The following is a 21,094-nucleotide window of genomic DNA, read 5'->3' on the forward strand; positions in this document are numbered from 1 at the left end:
TACACCTTTTCCGAACAACTTCCCTCGTTTTTGTAATTGTTTCTGCTCTACACTTAATGTTATTGCTGATGAATCTTTAATGTTTCAAAGACTTTCACCTAGACACCCTGTTTTATGCACTTTCTAACAGACTTACAATAATATGAGTAATTATTGATTTACGTACAGCAGTTGGGCCCGGCTTGGGCCATCCGTGAACCACGATACGGTAAATTTCCGCATACAGTTCCCCGAATAAATTACCTCTTGAAAAAAGCGCCCATTCCTGGAATGTAATCTTGCTTCTGAAGAAAAGGTCCACAGAAGATCTATGTCATATTTATTTAGATCAGATTGATCTTGTAACACACAATAGCGCCGCAGTGATAGCGCATTGTTACAATTTTGTGTTCGAATGAACAAAACTTAGCTCGGGCTGGTAAAAATAGCTGCCAGATAGTAAATTGCTTAAGCAAATATGAAAATTTTTTACTTTTTCTCGTAATGAGGAGATAAGCTTTGAAAGTAGTTATTTCCAACAAAAAGAGACCTTTTGATACGAAGCAAAGAAATATTTTGCTCAACCGGTAGACCATCTAGAGAAAATTGACTCAAAAAACCATACCTTGGTGGAAACCTTCGATCAAAGGGTCATGCTTTTGGGTGTTCCATTGCCTTAGAGAACTGCACTGCAAAACCTCCAAGGTAAGATTTTGTTTCTGATTTTATTGGATTCAGAATCAGACAGATTTTATATATATCTTGCCAAAGTGATACTATGCCAAAGTGACTTTCGTGTACGGTCATGGCTTCATTGCTGGGGTTGAAGATCCTGCTAAAAGCCATCAGTCTTTAATCGGGTTAAACTTTAGAGTGATTAAAGATTGTCGTTGGCGGTCCACAGGAAAATTTCTTGAACAGCCAAGGACTTTAATCGTCTTTGCGTGTTTCCTTTCTTTTATTTCCTTTAAATCTTTTTTTACCCCGTAAAAAGTTTGAAGCAAAATGTACATTGAATAAATCAAGTATTGTTAAAACGAATAGACGGGGACATCGTGTTAACCAGTTTAAGGGTTCCTTTATCTCTATGCTAGTGAGTCATTTTTGTATGGTTTCTTATATGTAGTTTCTAGTATACTTTCTCGCTATATACGATTTTCTTCTAGCAATAGACCCCTTGAGTCGTTCAGTGCTGGAGCTGCCTTACACAAGTCAAACTATGAAGATGCTGACGAGTACTACGAATTTGGCAAGGCTTCTGATCAAGAACGGAGGCTAGCACGTGAGTCTGTACCTCAGTCTCTTCAACGGATCTTTAAGCACCGTACACTTACAGGCATAGTCTTCCGTGGCTTTAAAATGGCTTTATATGGCTTTTGCAATGAGTTTTTAGCCTTGGCTTGATATTGCATTATAGACTGAGGTATTATCGAGATGTTATAGAGATAAAATTATGAATTTGGAGTAAATCTTTAAAGCATTTGATTGCTGCTCGACCTAGATTTTATTTTCTTGTAGTGACTATGAGGAGACAATCCCGTCTAACATGAAGGAGTTTGCCTTTAAGTGATGGCGAAGTACCGTACAGTACCCAACTATCCGAGGGTGAATATTGTGGTGGATTTATGTCATCGCAGCAGCATCATCAGTTTGCTTTTTTTAATCCTGATATCGCAATATTTTGGACAGGTCATTTGAAGAGCGTCGTGCACTAGCGATTAACCACATTCGTTCATTTTCGTCCAACATGTTTTTGAACTGCTGTCACTAAATAGGTTAAAAAAAGCATGACACCCAAGATTAAAAACCGCGTTGCTCCAAAATTTGCGATTTTTATGGACACCTTTTTGCGCTCCTCTGTGCTTTATTCATGCCATCACTGATTTTTTTCAATAGTATCATCCAACCTAAAGAGTGAACTGATGAAACAACAGTTTTATTTCAGAGACCTATTCATCAAACTCATTGAGTTATCTTAGTTCTCCTGCATGAGCAATAGCAATACTAGGCTTTTTGTCCCTCTTTTTATCGAAGAAACAAAGCCATCGTCACAGTCAATTTCTCTATCGATAGAGACTAATTCATTTCGTCATGTGTGATTTTCTCTGTAAATAGCTCGTGTGATACATTTTTCATCAACCTTTTTCTTCGAATTCGTATTATTTCTACAAAACATTTTAAAACACAGCAAAGTTGCAGCTGCTACTAAAACTGGAGCTTATGAGCAAGGTCGTTGTGCTGGCGATTTTTTCAAGAAATCATCGACCTTAGTCGAGTACCAAACGTTGACCAGCTAGAAGAGTCACATGTAAAGTTAAAGACTTGCAGAGCTTTTCAGGTAATTACAACTGTTATGAAAGAAATATAGTAAATAAAATTAATGTACTCTAGAATTTTTAATTTAAGTGGCGCACAATCAAATACTACCAGATGATTCTTAAGAGGCTTGTAAAAAACCGTTAACAGTTTAGTTGGTATCATTTGTTGTTAGAGATTCCCAGTCCAACTTCAAGATTTTTCTTTGGTGAAGGTAATTTTATTCGTTTCTCGACTTAAAATAATCATCCTTCAGTAAAATGCCGCAAGCTTTATATATATAAATATTCGATATATAAAGTTGCAAACAAAATACCGTAAACTATACCTTACAAAGACTATTATATTACGTTATAAGAACGGCCAGAAGAAGCAATTTATCATCACTACCCTCTACCACTAGCCATATTCGTGATTTACAATTTTTTATCAAAAAACGGTTTTATAAGTAAATTAAAAAAAGAAATAGAGAACTTTGAAATGCTCAAAAGCCTGGTATCTGCACTCATGTTCCTGTCCAGTTTTGATAACATTTTCATGAGAGTCTCAGTGAGTCTAAATTCAGCTTTTCTCGCTCAACTCTGCTTTGCAAGTTATTGACTCTTTTCCCTTTATTTAAGAACATTTGGTATGTTTACTTGCAATGTGATATATTTTTACCTCAGTTGGGTTATTTTAATTTGATTACAATCTAAATGTAAGTCATTTCCCCGACAGCCCATCGATGTGTACGCAGTAAAATTTTTTGATGTCTTTAAAAAACGGACAAATTTGTTCCAGGGTTCTATTCCATCGGCTAAAGCCTTCTAGGGCGACTTCAAAACGGACGCTACCGTACAACTGACAGTCTTTTAATGTCTCTTTTATGTGTTCGTTTCTATTTACTCTCTGTTCGTTTATGTGTTCGTTTATGTCTGTTTCTTTCTACCCTGGGTACCGGAGTCTCCATTATTTAGACTCAGAAATATAGTTATAAACTATTCACAAAAATTCATTCTTTGCCACCGCTGCTGTCTGCAATACTTTTTCCCCGGATTTACGAGGCTATGGTAACCAGGGCAGTTTCTATCAAAATGTCGTTCTCACCATACTCCAAACGGATGCGTTATGACAATGTTTCCTCATTTTCATCTCTTTTGGGGGAAAGGCGGTGATGGTTGATAGGATCCAAGACATGAGAAGAATAACGAATAAGAAATTAGGTTTTTATTCACAAATGGTTTATGTAAGTCTAATGTTGTGCTTTTTAAGGCTGGTCGGTGTATGGTGGCAAAATCCACAATGAAATAAACACGATATATATATATATACTATTTACAAGTCATTATTATAATAAATTCCATTCTTGACAACGAACGATCTTGACAACTTTAAACAACTTGAAAACTTCACTTCAAACTACTCGATCACCAACTACTCTCCAACTTGAGCACGCCTCTCCCAACTCCAACTGAGCTAAACAATAGATCCATCAATCAATTACTTTAACACAACAATATGCAGCTAAGCGTGCTTTAAAACCAATATCGACTACGGACAGCATGATAATATTAAGAACAAAAGAGCAACGATATTTATTCTAAACTTATATTACAACACTGACATTTATTGTAATCCTGTTTTATTCACAACTTCGTAACATGTTCATGTTTTTCATGCACTTTCGATCAACATCCTCATGTGTTTAAATTCAGCAAAGTTATGAGATATCAAAAATAGTTATTTTCTTCTAACAGAAATGTTCTATCTGTGGAAATTTCATCAAGCAATATGCATCATGTTTTTCTACTATTTATTTATCAAGTTTCAACAATTTTTAACCTTGATGGCTACTTTTGCCATAATTCTTATTTCTAGAAAATCTTTAAACTTTGCAATCATTATACTCTCTATATTTCATTCAATATTTTCTGCAATCGCAATAAGGTTTTTCTGATCGTTTCGTTTTATGAAATTTTTTCCAAAAATAAATTGTGCTTCCCTTAAGATAGACACCTTCTAACATGTAAAATATACATTTTGGAAATTTGTGCGTCTGAATTACATGTTGTCCGCTGTGCGCCTAACAAATTGTTATATCCTTTTAGAACGGCCACATCAACATGATGAATGCGTTAAGGCGCCAAGTTCTCATATCTAACGATAGGGTTAGAGGGGCCCAGCTTGACATGGAAATGACCGAATTTGACCTCAACCAAGCAAACTCTCAGTTGAACAAAGAAGCAATGAACCTGGAGCTTTTCAAAATTGGGTTGACCCAGGCCAATGAGACCTATGCTGGCAAGTTGCTCTTCTTTCATCAAACGAATAGGCAAAGCTCAGAAAATTTTGAATGCTTACAAGCGCAACTTGTTAAGCAGAGGAAAAGTTTCAAGGAAGAGCTGAACGCCAAGCAGGTTCGTCTTGCCCGTCTTAAGATGGCCTTGCATTCAGCAAAAGACAAAAAGAGCTTGATCATGGGGCACTTGGCAAAAAGTCGTGAGAAAATTCTGAAGAATAAGCTGAAGAACGACAAAGAATTTGTCGATGTCTACGAAGAGCTTGCAAAGAGAAAACATGTTAATGCTGAAATGTCCCGTGCTTTGGAGATGCAAGATCGCATGATTGGAGGCTTGAATGAAGAAGGTGCTTGTTTAGAAGAGGAAATGAAGATTAAGGAAGAGAAACTGAAAAAATCTAAAAGAAAATGGAAGATAAGATTCCTCTCTTTCTTTTGTATTCATTTAGAAGAAGACTGACTTAGTAGTGCAATTTGAATATCGTTTTAAATAGCTGTTACTTAATAGTACTTGATTGACCTGGTTTAAAATTGTCTTTTCTTTCTGTACCACTGGATTTTCTGGCTTAAAATTTATCCTTTTTAATGGTTTGAGATGTGTAGTTACAAAGGAAAAACAGAGAAATGTCCAGTAAATGACGTTTGAGACCGATAGTTTTTGCTCAGTAAGGTAAAGTTCCAAATCTTGCGATCATTCCAATGGATAGGAAGCATAAGCAATTAGATGGGCTGTGCGGTTAGAGGGGCCATGATTGGCCGCGCCGAAATTATATCCTTCTTTAAATGTGACAAACAAGACCGTAATGTCACATCAGGAAAATAGTGAAATTTTTCATCGATGGGAATGGATCCAGTTGACTGACGTGGGGATTCTCTTTGCAAAGGTTTTAGCTCCTTCTCTGCGAAAGATCGAACTGTTTGTTGTTTTGATAAAGGTTGCTTATAAGACCTGAAGTTGAAGTTTAAAACACATTAAGGGAGACTTTAAAATTGTAAGAATGATTTTGATTAGGAGAATATCGATTCGACAAACCTGAAGAAACTGCAGTGACAATAAAGTTTGTTGAAAAGCCGATTTTGATGGTGTTAGTCAAGAGCTAAGCGTACTAACGTATTGCTATTAAAATTAAATTTATGTTTTGCTTTCTGTTACTAAATTGTTATTTTTTTGCTTGATTAGGAAATTCAGGACAAATGTACTGGTCTGCTAGGATTTACAAACGACTGAGTTTCATGCCTGATTTTTTAAGTATTTCTCTGCAAAAATCAAATTTAAGTCCAGTTCTGCATTTTCAATTGTCAGTGTGAAACATTGTCTATTTACCAAAATATTTCAAGACATGTTCACTGCTAGCGTTATTTCATGATTAGAAAAAGTGGTAAAATGGGCGGTGGTTATCTATATATAAAGGCTATAAATATTGTCAAATGTTCAGTTGAATTCAGAAAACTATCTAAATTAACTTAAACAATAATTAATACATGTTGTGAAATTTTAAAGATGATAGATTTAATCTTGAGTTAGCATATCCCCCCCTCCCCCGCCCCCCGTTCCCAAAATGCTTGCATTAAATTAAATCACGTCACAGTCGCTAATGCAGCAAGTGTAGTTGTGACGTAATATTTGCTACGTCAGATTGATCCAGTAAGACATAAATAGCGTCGCGTTTGATAGTTCATTGCCTACAAGCTGAGATTCGAATGAACAGAGCTACGTTCAGGCTGTGATCGAAATATACTAGTGTTTGTTGATATATCAAAATTGAGATATCACTGAAGATGGAAGATTTACTCAAGGTTTCTTTAGACCAACCTAACAATCAGCGTATCCAAACAGAGCCTTTCAGAGTTGCTGAGGATGTGTTCAAAACTCAAGATGCCTCGTGCCAAGAGACAAAAAGAGTTGTTGCAGATCGTCAAGATGAAGAAAGCTCGACCTTTCATGATTTGCTGCAGACCTTCAGTCAAGAGGTTGATGATCGGGAAAAATACGCAGTTGCAGGAACCTACGACAATAGTTCTTCAAGGTAAGACACTGTTAAGATCAATCTTAAAAGTCTTTTTCGATGTATTGAAGCTGACTCAGTTCTGAATGTCTTTTCTGTTTATAGCTGAGGTTTTGCGAACCTAACCTTTTAAGATGATGACAAATGATTTTGTAAATTCTGTATTTTCCTTTCTTCCTTTCGTAGGAATGATGCCTTGAAATCGTGCAGTGTTTCTGCCCTCTCAGATGAATTAAATTATGCCGATGCCGACGAGTTTTATGAATTTGGAGAGAAGTCTGATGAGGAACAAAGGTAAACACCTACATGTTTACTTAATTTTTCATTACAATATGTTAATGCCTTTGCGCTTTATAATTCATCGAAGAGGTAATGGACCTTACATACCGTCAATCCTTGAATTCCCCCCCTCGAAAAAGCCCCCACCCTAGAGCTACAAATTGTCAATAAGCCCCTCCTCGAATAAACCGCCACTGCTACCGTAAATTTTCGAATTGGACCCCTCCATTTGATGATTTTTACCATCTAAGGTTGCCTATGGCATTTTATTGAATCAACTCAACCAATTCATACTTTTGGTTGTAATTAATTAAATGCTTACAAAGAAATTCCTACTTAAATAAACGAGGTCTTTTAATAATATCTTCTTAATGTCTACAATAATTTTATAAGCCCCCCCAGATCGTTGGCGTGTGTAAATATCTTATAAACGTATAAAGAATATTTTGATGTTACTCTTAAAATCGGCTCCGTGGCCAATTCTACAGGAAAGATTTCGTCTCCTCAGATAAAAAGACATTTACCCTTAATTAAGTGTAGATGGTATATATCCCTTCAGAAGTCCTACGTCGTATGAATCTAAAGGGAGAGTTATTTAATCATCAGCATCATAACAGTGCTATACATATTCAAAATATTCCTTATGCATTGACTCGTCAAGATTCTCTATTATGTTAGTTATATGATCATTGTGTAAATAAGATTTGTTCACTTATGGAAAAAGGTATGTTTTCAAGCTGTGTTTCCGTCAGTAACAGACTTAAGTTCTATCATTTTTTCAGTGACAATGAAGAGGAACCATCACTCTATAATGATATTGAGAATTCAATCGCAAGTGATTGTGAAGTATCGTACAATACACAACAATCAGAGGAGGAATATTGCGATAATTATCATCTTTCGCAAAGCTATGAAAGGTACGTGCGAAAATTTTCAGTTGAAGTGAATCCTAGGAAAAAAGGCCAGTTGTATTGTTCAAAGGACAAAAATACAGAGTTTTCAGACGTTCGAAACGTGTTTTCAGTTTCAATAAATAGTCACAATTTGTAGAATTAAGTCAAGACACTTTAATCATTGTTCTAAATTTAACTGACATATGGATACTCAATCCAAAATTCTGCTGAAGAGATCCCCTAGCACTATCTTTCAGATCTATTTTTATAGAAAACTTTGCCCAGAAGAGTGTTCATGACTTCGAAACATAGGGAAAAGATTGCTCGTTCATTGCATTTTCATTGAATATTCTCAATGCTTTCACAAGAGTCAAAACAGCATCCATCTGCTTTGAATTTTACTTGAAATCGATAAGGCTTTAATATTTCATTGACTCTGCCTTCTTGTTTCATTTTTAGAAGGACAAGCAACAAAAACAACTAGTTCTGCCATTGTACCAAATTTTTATAGTTACTAGCTCTGTTTGCAATTTGCAAAACTTGTATACATTAACTACTACACACTGTAAGCACTGTCGTCTAAAATCTGACTGTTTCAACTCTGTTTTTCGTCCAAATGCTTGTTTATATCAAAGTAAATTGGGCTATTCGAATGCATATCGTAACTTGCTTTAATAAATTCTTTCTTGTACGCAGTGATTTGCCAACAACCAGTGAAACGTTTCAACATAACTTTCAAGAGCAAAGCGAAAGCGTTTATTATCACATTTCCGGCGATCAAGAAAAATCGGAGCCGATTTATTCCAATCAAGAGACTTATGAATATCAAAAAAGGTAGAACTCGATTTAAATTTTTCAAAATAATGATATCATTGAAACATAAACTTTGAAACTTGAACATCTTTAGTTCGTTTTCATAATGACTTTCTCTGAAAGGTTTTGCAGAGGGATGCTCAATCAATCAAGGGCTTGTTTACTTTATTGCCTACATCGAAGAAACTCCCTTTTACTTCCTAACTTTACCATTATATCGTATACAGTATTTCCTGTTGCATATTTTTTTTATAAGCTATGTCAGGTTCCTATAACCTTTCTGTAAGTGATTTATAAAGCAACACTAGTTTAACCCCTGCCACGCCATTTTATAGAAAGATTAACAGATATAGGTACAAATTGTTTGATTTGCTACATAAATTCAGAACGTTTTTGTAATAAAAAACCCCGCTATGTAATAAAAAAATCTAGAAATCTGTTATATTGTTTGCTGTACGTGCTTTAATGAAAATGCATTTGATTTCAATTTTCTTCAACCTTTGCAAGAAGAGTTTTTGAATAATACTCATCATGATTTTATTCTCTTTTAGTAATGCTGCCAGTGACGTAATGACTGGTGTCAATGGATACAATGCTCATAGAATTCAAGAATTCACGAGCCCTCAAAATGAACTTGACCATCTAGATAAATCACTGGCAAGTTTGAAAACAGAGCTTGCAGAAATTTTCAGGTAATAACATTCAAGTTCAATTTTTGAAATTCATTTTTGTAAAAATGTGGTATTTTTGAACTTTCTAAGGACTTAAATACAAAAGGTGCTAAAATACCATCCGGATGACATATAATGGAAATTACAAAATACCTCAAACTGCCAGCCGGTGCTCTGTTGTGAATGAATAGAGTTTTTCATGTTCCGGCGTGCAAAGTAAAATGGTTTTCAATTGATACTCCAAATTTCGCTCTAACTTTTTTTGCCTCTATCCACGTGCCTTTGACCCTGTTGCCCCCACAGACTTGATTTTCTTGCTTTACGAGAAGCCTCATCTTTATATTATCCACGTTGGAAATATCTTTGACATATTGAACATCAATTATCCAAAGCATCACAGACCCATGAAGAGAGTCAATATCTCAATTTAATGACAATTTGAGTTTTGGAATTGCTGATCAATTCCTCACTATTCCATGGCCTTTCAATTTTCATTCCTGCTTTTGCCAACTTTCTTGTTAACAGAAAACAGTACTGCCCTGATGTATAAAGTAAATTCACATTATTGTTATATCTTCTATAGGAGAAGAGATGGACTACTTGCAAGAATAATAGAAATAAAGCGAGTGCAAAATGAGAAACTCAGCTTCTATTCAAAGATGGTGGATGTAAGTCGTTCTAAATCATTCATATCAGATCAGTCGTAGCGTCTCTATATTTACGTGACAAGTTCCTTGAATAAAATGATCGTTTTCATTAGTTTGATACGAAAATCTCGCTTCCTGATTAAAGAACTTCTGTAACAGTGAGTGAATTGAATGAGCAATTTTTTGGACAAAAACTTGCAACGAACAAAATGTAGGCAAGAATGTTTAAACCATTAGAATATTCAAAATTGAACAACTTTTTGTTAGATATCCAATAAAATACTTGCTTCCATTCTAGAATGACTACAGCAATATAATGGATGAGCTGAGACGCCAAGTTCTCATATCCAACGATAGGGTTAGAGGGGCCCAATTTGACATGGAAATGGCTGATTTTGACCTCAACCAAGCACACTCTCAGTTGAACAAAGAAGCAATGAACCTGGAGCTTTTCAAAATTGGGTTGACCCAGGCCAATGAGACCTACGCTGGCAAGTTGCTCTTCTTTCATCAAATGAATAGGCAAAGCTCAGAAAACTTTGAGTGCTTACAAGCCCAACTTGTTGAGCAGAGGAAAAGTTTCAAGGAAGAGCTGAACGCCAAGCAAGTTCGTCTTGCCCGTCTTAAGATGGCCTTGCATTCAGCAAAAGACAAAAAGAGCTTGATCATGGGGCACTTGGCAAAAAGCCGTGAGAAAATTCTGAAGGCCAAGCTGAAGAACGACAAAGAATTTGTCGATGTCTACGAAGAGCTTGCAAAGAAAAAACATGTTAATGCAGAGATGTCCCGTGCTTTTGAGATGCAAGATCGCATGATTGCAGGCTTGAAAGAAGAAGGTGCTTGTTTAGAAGAGGAAGTGAAGATTAAGGAAGAGAAGCTAAAAACAGCTAAAAGTAAATGGAAGAGAAGATTCCTCTCTTTCTTTTGCATTCGTGTAGAAGAAGACTGACTTAGTTGTGCATTTTGAAGTCTGTTGTATATAACTGTTATTTTATATTACTTGGTTGATCTGGTTTGAAAATTGTCTTTTCTTTCTGTACCACTGGATTTTCTGGCTTAAAATTTGTCTTTTTTAATGGTTTGAGATGTATTGTTACAAAGAAAAACAGAGAAATGTTCAATAATGGACGTTTTAGATCAAACGTTTTGCTCGGCAAATAGAGTTCCAAATCTTGCAATAATTCTAATGCGTAGGAAAAATATGATTGAAAATGTCGGCTTCCAGTTGCAAAGCATAACGCTTTTGCCATCAAACGGGGAGAAGGGTTATGATGGGCTGCGCCGAAATAAAATCCTTCTTTGAATGTTAAAGATAAAACCGCCATTCACGTCAGTTAAAAGCAATAAACTTTTATCGACGTGGAAGGATCTAATTGACTGAGACTTTCTTTGTAATGCTTTTAGTTGTTTCTTCTGTGCAAAATTCAAGTTGCACATTAAATCTGGTACTGAGGATAAAACACACACACAAATACACGCACAAAAAAGAACTTTAACAAAATATATACGATCTGCTTCAATAGAGAAACTATGCGTTCGATAAACGTCGAATAAAGCTACTTCAGGGGGAGTTTTTATGTTGTGACGAATGCTGCTCAATCTTTGCCTAAATATTGGCACATTAGCACATTTTCAATAGCATCACCCTCGAAACGATGCTGTTATATTCAACATTACGAGCTTCGTATTTGACTGAATAGAGTTGTCAGATTGCTAGGAGCGCTTCGAAGGATTTTTGCAGCAAGTCTCATTGGATTCTCTTTGCTTGCATTAATTTATTAGAAGAATAAATCACCGATGAAGTGCACATTCAGCCAAAGACCTTAAGTACCATATTCAAATGCAGACAACTTATTGTCTGATTGAGAGTGGGAGCAAGAATTTCCGATTTCCGAAGTAGAAATGACTGACTCGTGAGACAGTGACTTCCTTTTTCGAGTTTTGTCTATCGCTACTTTCCAAGGTTAGATCTGAATAAACTAAATATTTGACTGAAAAGTATAGAAGAAATGCTTGTATCATTTATTCCAGCGTCATTATGAAACAAATTTATGCCAATGTATCGTTTTATGGCAATAGGATTTTTTATGCGAAATTTGTCATGAAATCATGATGAAAATGCTGATGTCAGCAAATCATGTTTGAATATACATGAATTGAAAGCTTGCAATAAGACGAGTCAAAATATGTCATTGTCATTAAAAAATATCTTTGCAGTGAGGAGCTACCGATGATTTTGCTTGGGTTTTTTTCCATCAAGACTTGACATCCAAGCATTTTCGAAAAGGTCAGCTGAAAGTTTATGAAATTCTGGGCCCTGTTTTACAAGAATCAGATGAGAAAGCAAATGTTTGGTTGAATGTCAGATTGCCAGGCTATAGGCCATACCTTTTTGTTTTACAAGAATCACATGAGAAAGCAAACATTTGGTTGAATATCAGATTGTCAGGCTATAGGCCATGTCTTTTTTGTTTAGCAAGAATCAGATGAGAAAGCAAACATTTGGTTGAATATCAGATTGTCAGGCTATAGGCCATGTCTTTTTTGTTTTACAAGAATCAGATGGCTATAGGCCTTGTCTTATTTGTTTGTTTCAGATGGTTAAAATTATTGACTCTAAAACTAACATTGTTTTGAGAGGGGGTGCACTTTAGAGAACTTGTAACTGTTATTTTCTGAACGCCCTTGAGCAAGCAAAAGTGCATGTTTAGTTATTACATTTTCATCTCACATTTACAAATTTCATTATAATTTGTCTCTACATAACACTTTGCTATTAACCGTGTTAAAACAGATCACGTGGTACAATATACAACATGATTTGGCCAGATTCTGTCATGAATTTTGTCAAAAAATGGTTGAGTGTTTTTTGATCAAGAAAGTGAACTTAGCAGCTGCCGGCAGGCGATGACCGTTGTCTTCGATTACTGAATCGTGTAGCAAGGAACCTATGTTTTTACTCGATTACTTTGTCGATCTTTCATACTGATAGGCAAGGGCGGATTTGAGAAACAATAATTAGGGGGCGCCCTAAATCCGCGTGGTCCTTAGACACGAATTGTCCATGTAACACAGATCTTCGGAATCAGCTCCCAAAGATTGACTAAACCGAATCTGTCATAAATTTCGCGTTCAGGAGACGATACCCCCTTTCTCCGCCTGGACTATTCACAAGGGTGCAACGGCTTCGAGAAGTGGGGCAACAGCAATAGCCTCCTCTAATAATCCAGATTTTTCTGAAAATTTTGGGAATTTTGCTTCCTTTTTAAGAACTTCTAGAAAATTTTATCTGAAGTTATGGTCTCTTTTTTTGCTGCGTTGTTGAAGTTAGAATATTGCCTATTCACAAGTTTAAACTCTTCCATGAAAATTTAGTTCCTTTCCAATTTGGTCAAATTTTATTTAGGCAAATCATAGTCGCTACGAAGGAAGATTATGGGTAAGTGTACTTATCTATTCAAATCAAACAATTACAGAATACAAATCATTAAATTTCATGGGGCTTTTTCACCATATCACTACCTCGCTGCCTAAAATTCATTCTAGTCGTGCACAACTCTTGAAGTTGCAATGGTCACTGTGAAACGTGGTGTAATCAACAACGAAATTTTCCAAAATATTGTAGGAAATTGGATATATATCAGGATTATTATAGAATATATCTACAAAATATTCAGCCAGTGGCGTATAAAAGGCACACGGGGCCCTTACCTATGGACTGTATGAAAGTACCATCCAATTGTGTATTGCATATTGAACGGAATAGCAAATTGCGACAAGGATAATTTTTGTTCTTTAACTAGGTGTTCGTCAACTAGCTATTTGCTTCAGTTGCATCTATTCTTATAATCATGGATTTTAAAATATCTAGATGGCTTCATTTCATTGGGTACCCAAAGTTATCAAACTTGGGTGGCTCAGTTCGTGTTACACAACGGTTTTTGGCGCTATTCCACGAAGTTTAGGAATGGTGTATATGAATGGTATTAGCAATTGCTAAAGGCTACATTTTGTATAAAAATGATTATGCAGAAACAAGTATAAAGAAACATAATCAATACAATGGTTCATGATGTGAAATTTTAAAGATAACATTGTAGTAAATCTGAGTGTACTACGAAAACCATAATCAGTTTTAGATAGAACCCGCACCTGTTCCAAAAATAGATAAAAGGCGCACTTTTCCCGAATGACTAGTGTTTGTTTTGCATGCATTAAATTCAATCACGTCACAGTCGCTAATGCAGCAAGTGTAATTGTGACGTAATATTTGCTACGTCAGATTGATCCAGTAAGACATAAATAGCGTCGCGTTTGATAGTTCATTGCCTACAAGCTGAGATTCGAATGAACAGAGCTACATTCAGGCTGTGATCGAAATATACTAGTGTTTGTTGATATATCAAAATTGAGATATCACTGAGGATGGAAGATTTACTCAAGGTTTCTTTAGACCAACCTAACAGTCAGTGTATCCGGACAGAGCCTTTCAGAGTTGCTGAGGATGTTTTCAAAACCCAAGATGCCTCGTGCCAAGAGACAAAGAGAGTTGTTTCAGATGGTCAGGATGGAGAAGGCTCGATTTTTCATGATTTGCTGCAGACCTTTAGTCAAGAGGGTGATGATTTTGACGAAAACGTAGCTGCAGGAAACCACAATGGCAGTTTTTCAAGGTAAGATTTTAGATCAACATTTAAAGCCTTATTGGAAAAAATGAAGCTGAAACATCGCTGTGGATTGTTTACGTTTATAATTATGTTATTGCAAACCTTTTCTAAATATCTTACATAATCCTGAATTTATTTCTTAGGAAGGACGCCTTGAATTCATGCAGTGCTTCTGCTATCTCAGATGGATCGACTTATGCAGATGCCGATGAGTTTTACGAATTTGGCGAAACTTCTGATGAAGAACAAAGGTTAGTTCGTTAATTTCAACTCTAAGGCCTTCAGTTAATGTTCAAAGAAATATTTTTTCGTTGACCTTTATTTCAATGCAATATTTTAATGCCTTTGAGTAATAAAGATATTAGAAATCAATATTAAATAATCAATTAGATATTTTTTGGCCATTTCTTTCTTTAAAAACAACATTTAGATGGTTTTGAGCTCAATAACTCATTGAGGAAGTTAAAGATTATTTGAAAAATTTCACAACAAACGATATTCTTAAGGAAACTTTGACAATGAAAACTTCTGAAATATTGGAACGGAAAAATATAGTATTTTGTTACCATGAAATGATTAATTATTTGTTTGTTATATCTTAGCTTACCTGAACTTTTGCTATTTTCTTAGAAATTCAATTGTTTTTGCCTCTTCTAAACATTTATCGCTTTTTGACGCCTTTAATTACCGTTCTTTATTTGTAATATTATGTTGCTGACTCAGGCTATTTTAGTTTGATCAGAATTTTTAAAAAGTATTTCTGACAACATTGTCATATCTGGTTTTCAGTACTTCCTTTTTTTGTAGTTCTCCTAACAATGCTGATCAACCGATTTCCGCTGAAGATTCAGGGGATACCGCAGATTACCTTGCAGCTGATGCATGGAATCTGAAACTGCACGATGTTAAAAGCAACGGAGAAGATGAATGCTTGCAAGACGCTCAGAGGTAATTCTTCTTGGTGATATCTTATGAGCTTTTTTTTAGATAGGATTCACTGCAAATAATTCTACAAAGAAATTGAAATGTGCATATACTCATACGTTAGTTAATGCTTCTAAAACTAAGGTCCAATGCCAAATCTTCTTGATGAGAGATCGGCTCCTCAAGTAAAATGACACTTGCCCCTCTTTTTTACTGATGGTATCTTGCCCTTTTATATGTCATCCGGTGTTTCAGTGTAATCCTATGGCCCCTTATGGCCTCCTATGGCTACAGCCTCTGAGTCATCAACATCATAACAGTGTCATTGATATTGAAGGTATTCCTGATTCACGGAGCCGTCTGGGTTCTCGTCTCTGAACACTGAGGAAATGAAGATCTGTGAAACTTGTGGGAAAGTCTTGGTTTTGTCATTCTAAAGCTTTAAATTTTCTTATTTTTAGTGACTATGAAGAGGAACAAGCACCCTCTAATGACATAGAGCAGCCACTTTTAAGTGATGGTGAAGTATCGTACAATACACAACAATCAGAGGGAGAATATTGCGATGACTACCATCTTTGGCAGTCCTATGAAAGGTACGTTTATACAATGTGCCAGGTTTCGTATTCAATAGGTTAAAAGAAAGAGCTAGTTTCACGTTTGATACTTAGATACTTAATTCCAATCAATGACAATAAATTATACAAATATATTTAAGATGGTATGAACATCACTTTAAGTTTATGTGACATATGGATACTGAATCTTCAACTTTAAATAGGTTTTTTTATCATCCTACTATTTATTTCTAACTTTATGTAGAACTTTAACCCATAAGTAGACTTTTTCTGCCGCAAAGCAAGGTATCCACAGTAAACTACACAAATTGCCTGTCATTGGCTATCACATAAAATGTCTCAATGCTATCATGGATGCCAAGACAAGTTTCATCTGCTTTGGCTATTTTCTTGAACACTGTGTTGTTGCTACATTCCTGGTAGTTTTCTGTATGCAATTTGCAAAATTCTACATCTACTTCTTGAAATCACCGTCGTCCGTAATCCAACGGTCCATTCAAAGTCAATGTGATTATTCCAATGCATATCATAACTTTCTTTTACAAATGCTTTTCTTTATGCAGTGACTTGCCACCAACCAGTGGAACATCTCCACATTACGCTCCAGAGCAATATGAAAGTGTCAATTATAACATATCCTGTGATCAAGAAGTATCGAAAGCATTTTATGCCAACCAAGAGACATACATTTCTCAGCAAAGGTAAAAATGATTTATATTCGTTAGGATAATGACATGTATGAAACGCTAACTTTGAACCTTACGTATTCAGTTCGTTTTTAAAATAGATTTCAGTCACTTTCACTCAATGATATTACAGAGGGACAAACAATCAATCAATCAATCAATCAATCAATCAATCAATCAATCAATCAATCAATCAATCAATCAATCAATCAATCAATCATACCAAGCAGCCAATCAACCAATCAATCAAAGAGATCTCTATATTCGTTTTCTTAATCGCCAACATATACCTTTCATCATATCTTTGTTTCCTGCTGCGTATTTCGTAATTTCATCAGCTATGGCAGGTTCTTTTCCCTTTTTGTGCGACTTAGAGAACCAATTTAACTTATAGCCTGCCACGTATTCATATAAAGTTTTAGAAAGTGACAGAAAAAGGCATAAAATTGTTCGAATCTATAGAATGGTAGGGAGCAGTTCATAAACTTTTTATTAATTCTGAACGTTTTATTTTAGTTTTTGTAATAGAAATTGAGAAATCTACTTTTTGCTGTATTTGCGTAAATAATAATGTATTTGACGTTAATTGTCATGAAGAAATTCTGAATCATACTTAGAAATGCTGTCACTGGCATGATGACTGAAGTGAATGGATACAATGCCCAGGAAGTTCAAGAATTCACGAGACCTTTCAATGAATTTGACCACCTAGATCAATCATTTGCAAGTTTGAAATCAGAGCTTGCAGAACTTTTTAGGTAAAAACATTCTACTTTCCCGTCGAATTTTCTTCTTCATAAAAATATGATATTTATATTATGATCAATATTTCTATAATGTGATAGATATTTCTTATTGCGTAAATGAAAAAGGTTCTCAAATGTTATATAGATGAAAGATAATGAAAATAACAATATACTGATTTACTGTCTTGTGCCGATGTTGCATGAATATGCAATAATTGATGTACAATTTCCTGCGTGCAAAGGAAATAGGTTTAAATTGCTACTCCGAGTTTCACGTTCTCTTTTGTGGCCTCCACACGTCCCCTTGGACCATGCTTTTTCATACAAAGCGCAACTTTGAAAATTATCAAACGTCATCTCTTATATATTTTTTTTCTTTTAATGAAAATAGTTTGCAAAGTTATTGAGGTAGTCCACATTTACCCATCTGTAGCATTTCATTCCAACAAAATCATTAATATATGAATGTAAATCTTTTATTGATTTATACGTCATATCTTACAAGATACAATTTGCTTTCTCGAACTGCTGAGTAGCTTCTCTCTTTTTAACTGCGCTTAAGTTTATTGTCACCTTCCTCTTTTTAATTTATGTTCTTGCTTTTGCAAGTCCTTTTTAGTCAACTAAGAATATGTACTGCTCTGACGTAAAGACATAATTTTATGTTATTATTTTTTGTATCTTCTTCAGGAGAAGAGATGAATTACTTGCAAGAATAATAGAAATGAAAAAGGTGCAGAATGAAAAACTGAGCTTCTATTCAAATATGGTTGAGGTAAGTTTGACACAGATATTAATATTCGATCAATTTTGCCTGTGTATTGGTTTGCGGTATTGTCCTTAAAAAGAATTGTTGTTTTCATAAGCGTGTTTCACAAATTCATAAAACTCGGTTCTCGATTAAGTAGCTCCTCTAGCATTAGTAAGTGAATTGAACATGCGTTGTGTTTTGCTTTGGGCTGAACCTTGCTATAGCATGTAGGACAAGCAAGGTTATTTAGACTTTTAGAAAAATTCTAAGTTGAACAACTTTTTGTTAGAAAGCCAATAAAATATTTACTTCCATTCTAGAACGACTACAGCAACATGATGGATGAGCTGAGACGCCAAGTTCTCATATCCAACGATAGGGTCAGAGGGGCCCAATTTGACATGGAAATGGCTGATTTTGACCTCAACCAAGCACACTCTCAATTGAACAAAGAAGCAATGAACCTGGAGCTTTTTAAAATTGGGTTGACCCAGGCCAATGAGACTTACGCTGGCAAGTTGCTCTTCTTTCATCAAACGAATAGGCAAAGCTCAGAAAACTTTGAGTGCTTACAAGCGCAACTTGTTGAACAGAGAAAAAGTTTCAAGAAAGAGCTGAACGCCAAGCAAGTTCGTCTTGCTCGTCTTAAGATGGCCTTGCATTCAGCAAAAGACAAAAAGAGCTTGATCATGGGGCACTTGGCAAAAAGCCGTGAAAAAATTCTGAAGAATAAGCTGAAGAACGACAAAGAATTTGTCGATGTCTACGAAGAGCTTGCAAAGAAAAAACTTGTTAATGCGGAAATGTCCCGTGCTTTGGAGATGCAAGATCGCATGATTGCAGGCTTGAGAGAAGAAGGTGCCTGTTTAGAAGAGGAAGTGAAGATTAAGGAAGAGAAACTGAAAACATCTAAAAGTAAATGGAAGAGAAGATTCCTCTCTTTCTTTTGCATTCGTGTAGAAGAAGACTGACTTAGTTGTGCATTTTGAAGTTTGTTGTATATAACTGTTATTTTACAATACTTGATTGACCTGGTTTGAAAATTGTCTTTTCTTTCTGTACCACTGGATTTTATGGCTTAAAATTTATCCTTTTTAATGTTTTGAGATGTATTGTTACAAAGGAAAATAGAGAAATGTTCAATAACGGACGTTTTAGATCAATAGTTTTGCTCGGTAAGATAGAGTCTCTAATCTTGTGACAATTGCTGTTCGATGGGCCATGATGGGCAACACCGAAATAAAATCCTTCTTTGAATGTAAAAGATAGAACCGATGTTTCCGTCAATTAAAAACAATAAACTTTTATCGACGTGGAAGGATCTAATTGACTGAGACTTTCTTTGAAAAGCTTTTAGCTGTTTCTCCTGTGCAAAGTTTAAGTTGCACATTAAATCTGGCACGGAGGTTAAAACACACACAACTGCACGCACTAGGTAGAGCTTTAACAAATATATACGATTTGCTTTAATAGAGAAACTATGCGTTTGATAAACGTTGAATAAAGTTACTTCAGGGGGAATTTTTATGTCGGGACGAACGCTGCTCAATCCTTGCCTAAATATTGGCACATTAGGACATTTCCAATAGCATCCCCCTCGAAGCGATGCTGTTGTATTCAATATTACGAGCTTCGCCTTTTTCAAAATAGAATTGTGAGATTGTTAGGAGCGCTTCGAAGGATTTTGGCAGCAAGTCTCGTTGGATTCTCTTTGCTTGCATTAATTTGAAAATTAATTTACCGATGAAGAAAATCATGCAATTTCGGCCAAGACTGTGCGAAGATCCTTAAAATACATTCTTAAGACTAAGTGCCACATTAAAATGAAGATAACTTATTGAGAGAGGGAGCAAGATTTTTCGTTTTCCGAACTAGACGTGACTGACTCGTGAAACAGTGACTTCCTTTTTCGAATTTTGGTTATTGCTACTTTCCCAAGTTAGATCTGAATGAACTAAATATTAAGAATTTGACTGAAAAAGCATAGAAGAAATGCTTATATCATTTTTTCCAGCGTCATTATGAAACAAATTTATGCCAATGTATCGTTTTATAGCAATAGGATCTTTCATGCAAAATTTGTGATGTCGTCATATTGAAAAAGGCCTATTTTAGCAAATTAAATTTAGATATACATAAATCGAGATTTTGCAATAAGACGAGTCGAAATATTTCGTTTTCATTAAGAATAATTCCCCATTGAATAGCTAACGATTTTGTTTTTTCATTATTCTATGAAGAGACTTCATCTGTCAAGTGACATCCAGGCATTTTCAAAAAGACATTCTCAAAAAATTAAGAAATTCTGGAGCCCTTTCTACAAGAATCCGACAAGAAAGCAAACATTATGCTGAATGTTAGATTGTCAGGCTATATGTCCTGTCTAATTAGTTTATTTCAAAAAGTTACATTTTTTGACTCTACAACTAACATTGTCTTGGAAGGCGGATGCGCTTTAGAGAACTTGTAACTCTTTTTTCTTTCCAAACTCACTTAGGCAAGTGCGTGTTTCAAAGTTTTCTGGCAGGAATTGGACCAAGTTATGACATTCCCATCTTACATCTACAAATTTCATTGTAACTAGTTTCTACATAACATTTTGCTATTTACCGTGTTAAAACAGACCATGTGGTACAATATACTTAGAATTTAGAATGAGAAGGTCTGTGAGCGCACATGATCCTTGAAAGCTTAAAAAGCTTTTATTTCTTTGATACGCTTTGCTTTCCAGAGATATCGGGTCTTTTCTCTGCATCAGTAAGCTGAAGGAAATGTTTTTCTATTATTCTTGTTAGATTCTCGAAATACTTAGTTAAAGACGTCTATCTAATATATAAAAATGATTATATTGCGACTTCGT

At 35.3% G+C, this 21,094-nt stretch overlaps 1 protein-coding gene across 3 annotated transcripts; it reads left to right on the plus strand.

The window, feature by feature from the left end:
- The first annotated feature begins 26 nt into the window (after nucleotides 1–26).
- Nucleotides 27–19,277, plus strand: LOC135690674 (uncharacterized). Of its 3 annotated transcripts, XM_089115242.1 has the most exons (11): nucleotides 27–684; nucleotides 1,146–1,261; nucleotides 1,498–1,627; nucleotides 2,168–2,317; nucleotides 4,383–6,600; nucleotides 6,766–6,873; nucleotides 7,641–7,775; nucleotides 8,448–8,585; nucleotides 9,116–9,256; nucleotides 9,819–9,903; nucleotides 10,181–12,190. In XM_089115242.1, the coding sequence occupies exons 5-11, from the start codon at nucleotides 6,353–6,355 to the stop codon at nucleotides 10,829–10,831; spliced, it is 1,506 nt and encodes a 501-aa protein (XP_088971368.1). In that variant the 5' UTR covers nucleotides 27–684; nucleotides 1,146–1,261; nucleotides 1,498–1,627; nucleotides 2,168–2,317; nucleotides 4,383–6,352; the 3' UTR covers nucleotides 10,832–12,190. The 3 variants fall into 3 exon arrangements, with proteins under 3 accessions (XP_088971368.1, XP_065064365.2, XP_088971367.1); XM_065208293.2 differs by having other exon boundaries at nucleotides 27–1,627; XM_089115241.1 differs by lacking the exons at nucleotides 27–684; nucleotides 10,181–12,190 and adding an exon at nucleotides 18,555–19,277 and having other exon boundaries at nucleotides 830–1,627.
- Nucleotides 19,278–21,094: the final 1,817 nt, after the last annotated feature.

Source organism: Rhopilema esculentum, unplaced genomic scaffold (assembly GCF_057945365.1).
Source record: "Rhopilema esculentum isolate cy_ngs unplaced genomic scaffold, ASM5794536v1 HiC_scaffold_23, whole genome shotgun sequence".
Lineage (NCBI taxonomy): Eukaryota > Metazoa > Cnidaria > Scyphozoa > Rhizostomeae > Rhizostomatidae > Rhopilema > Rhopilema esculentum.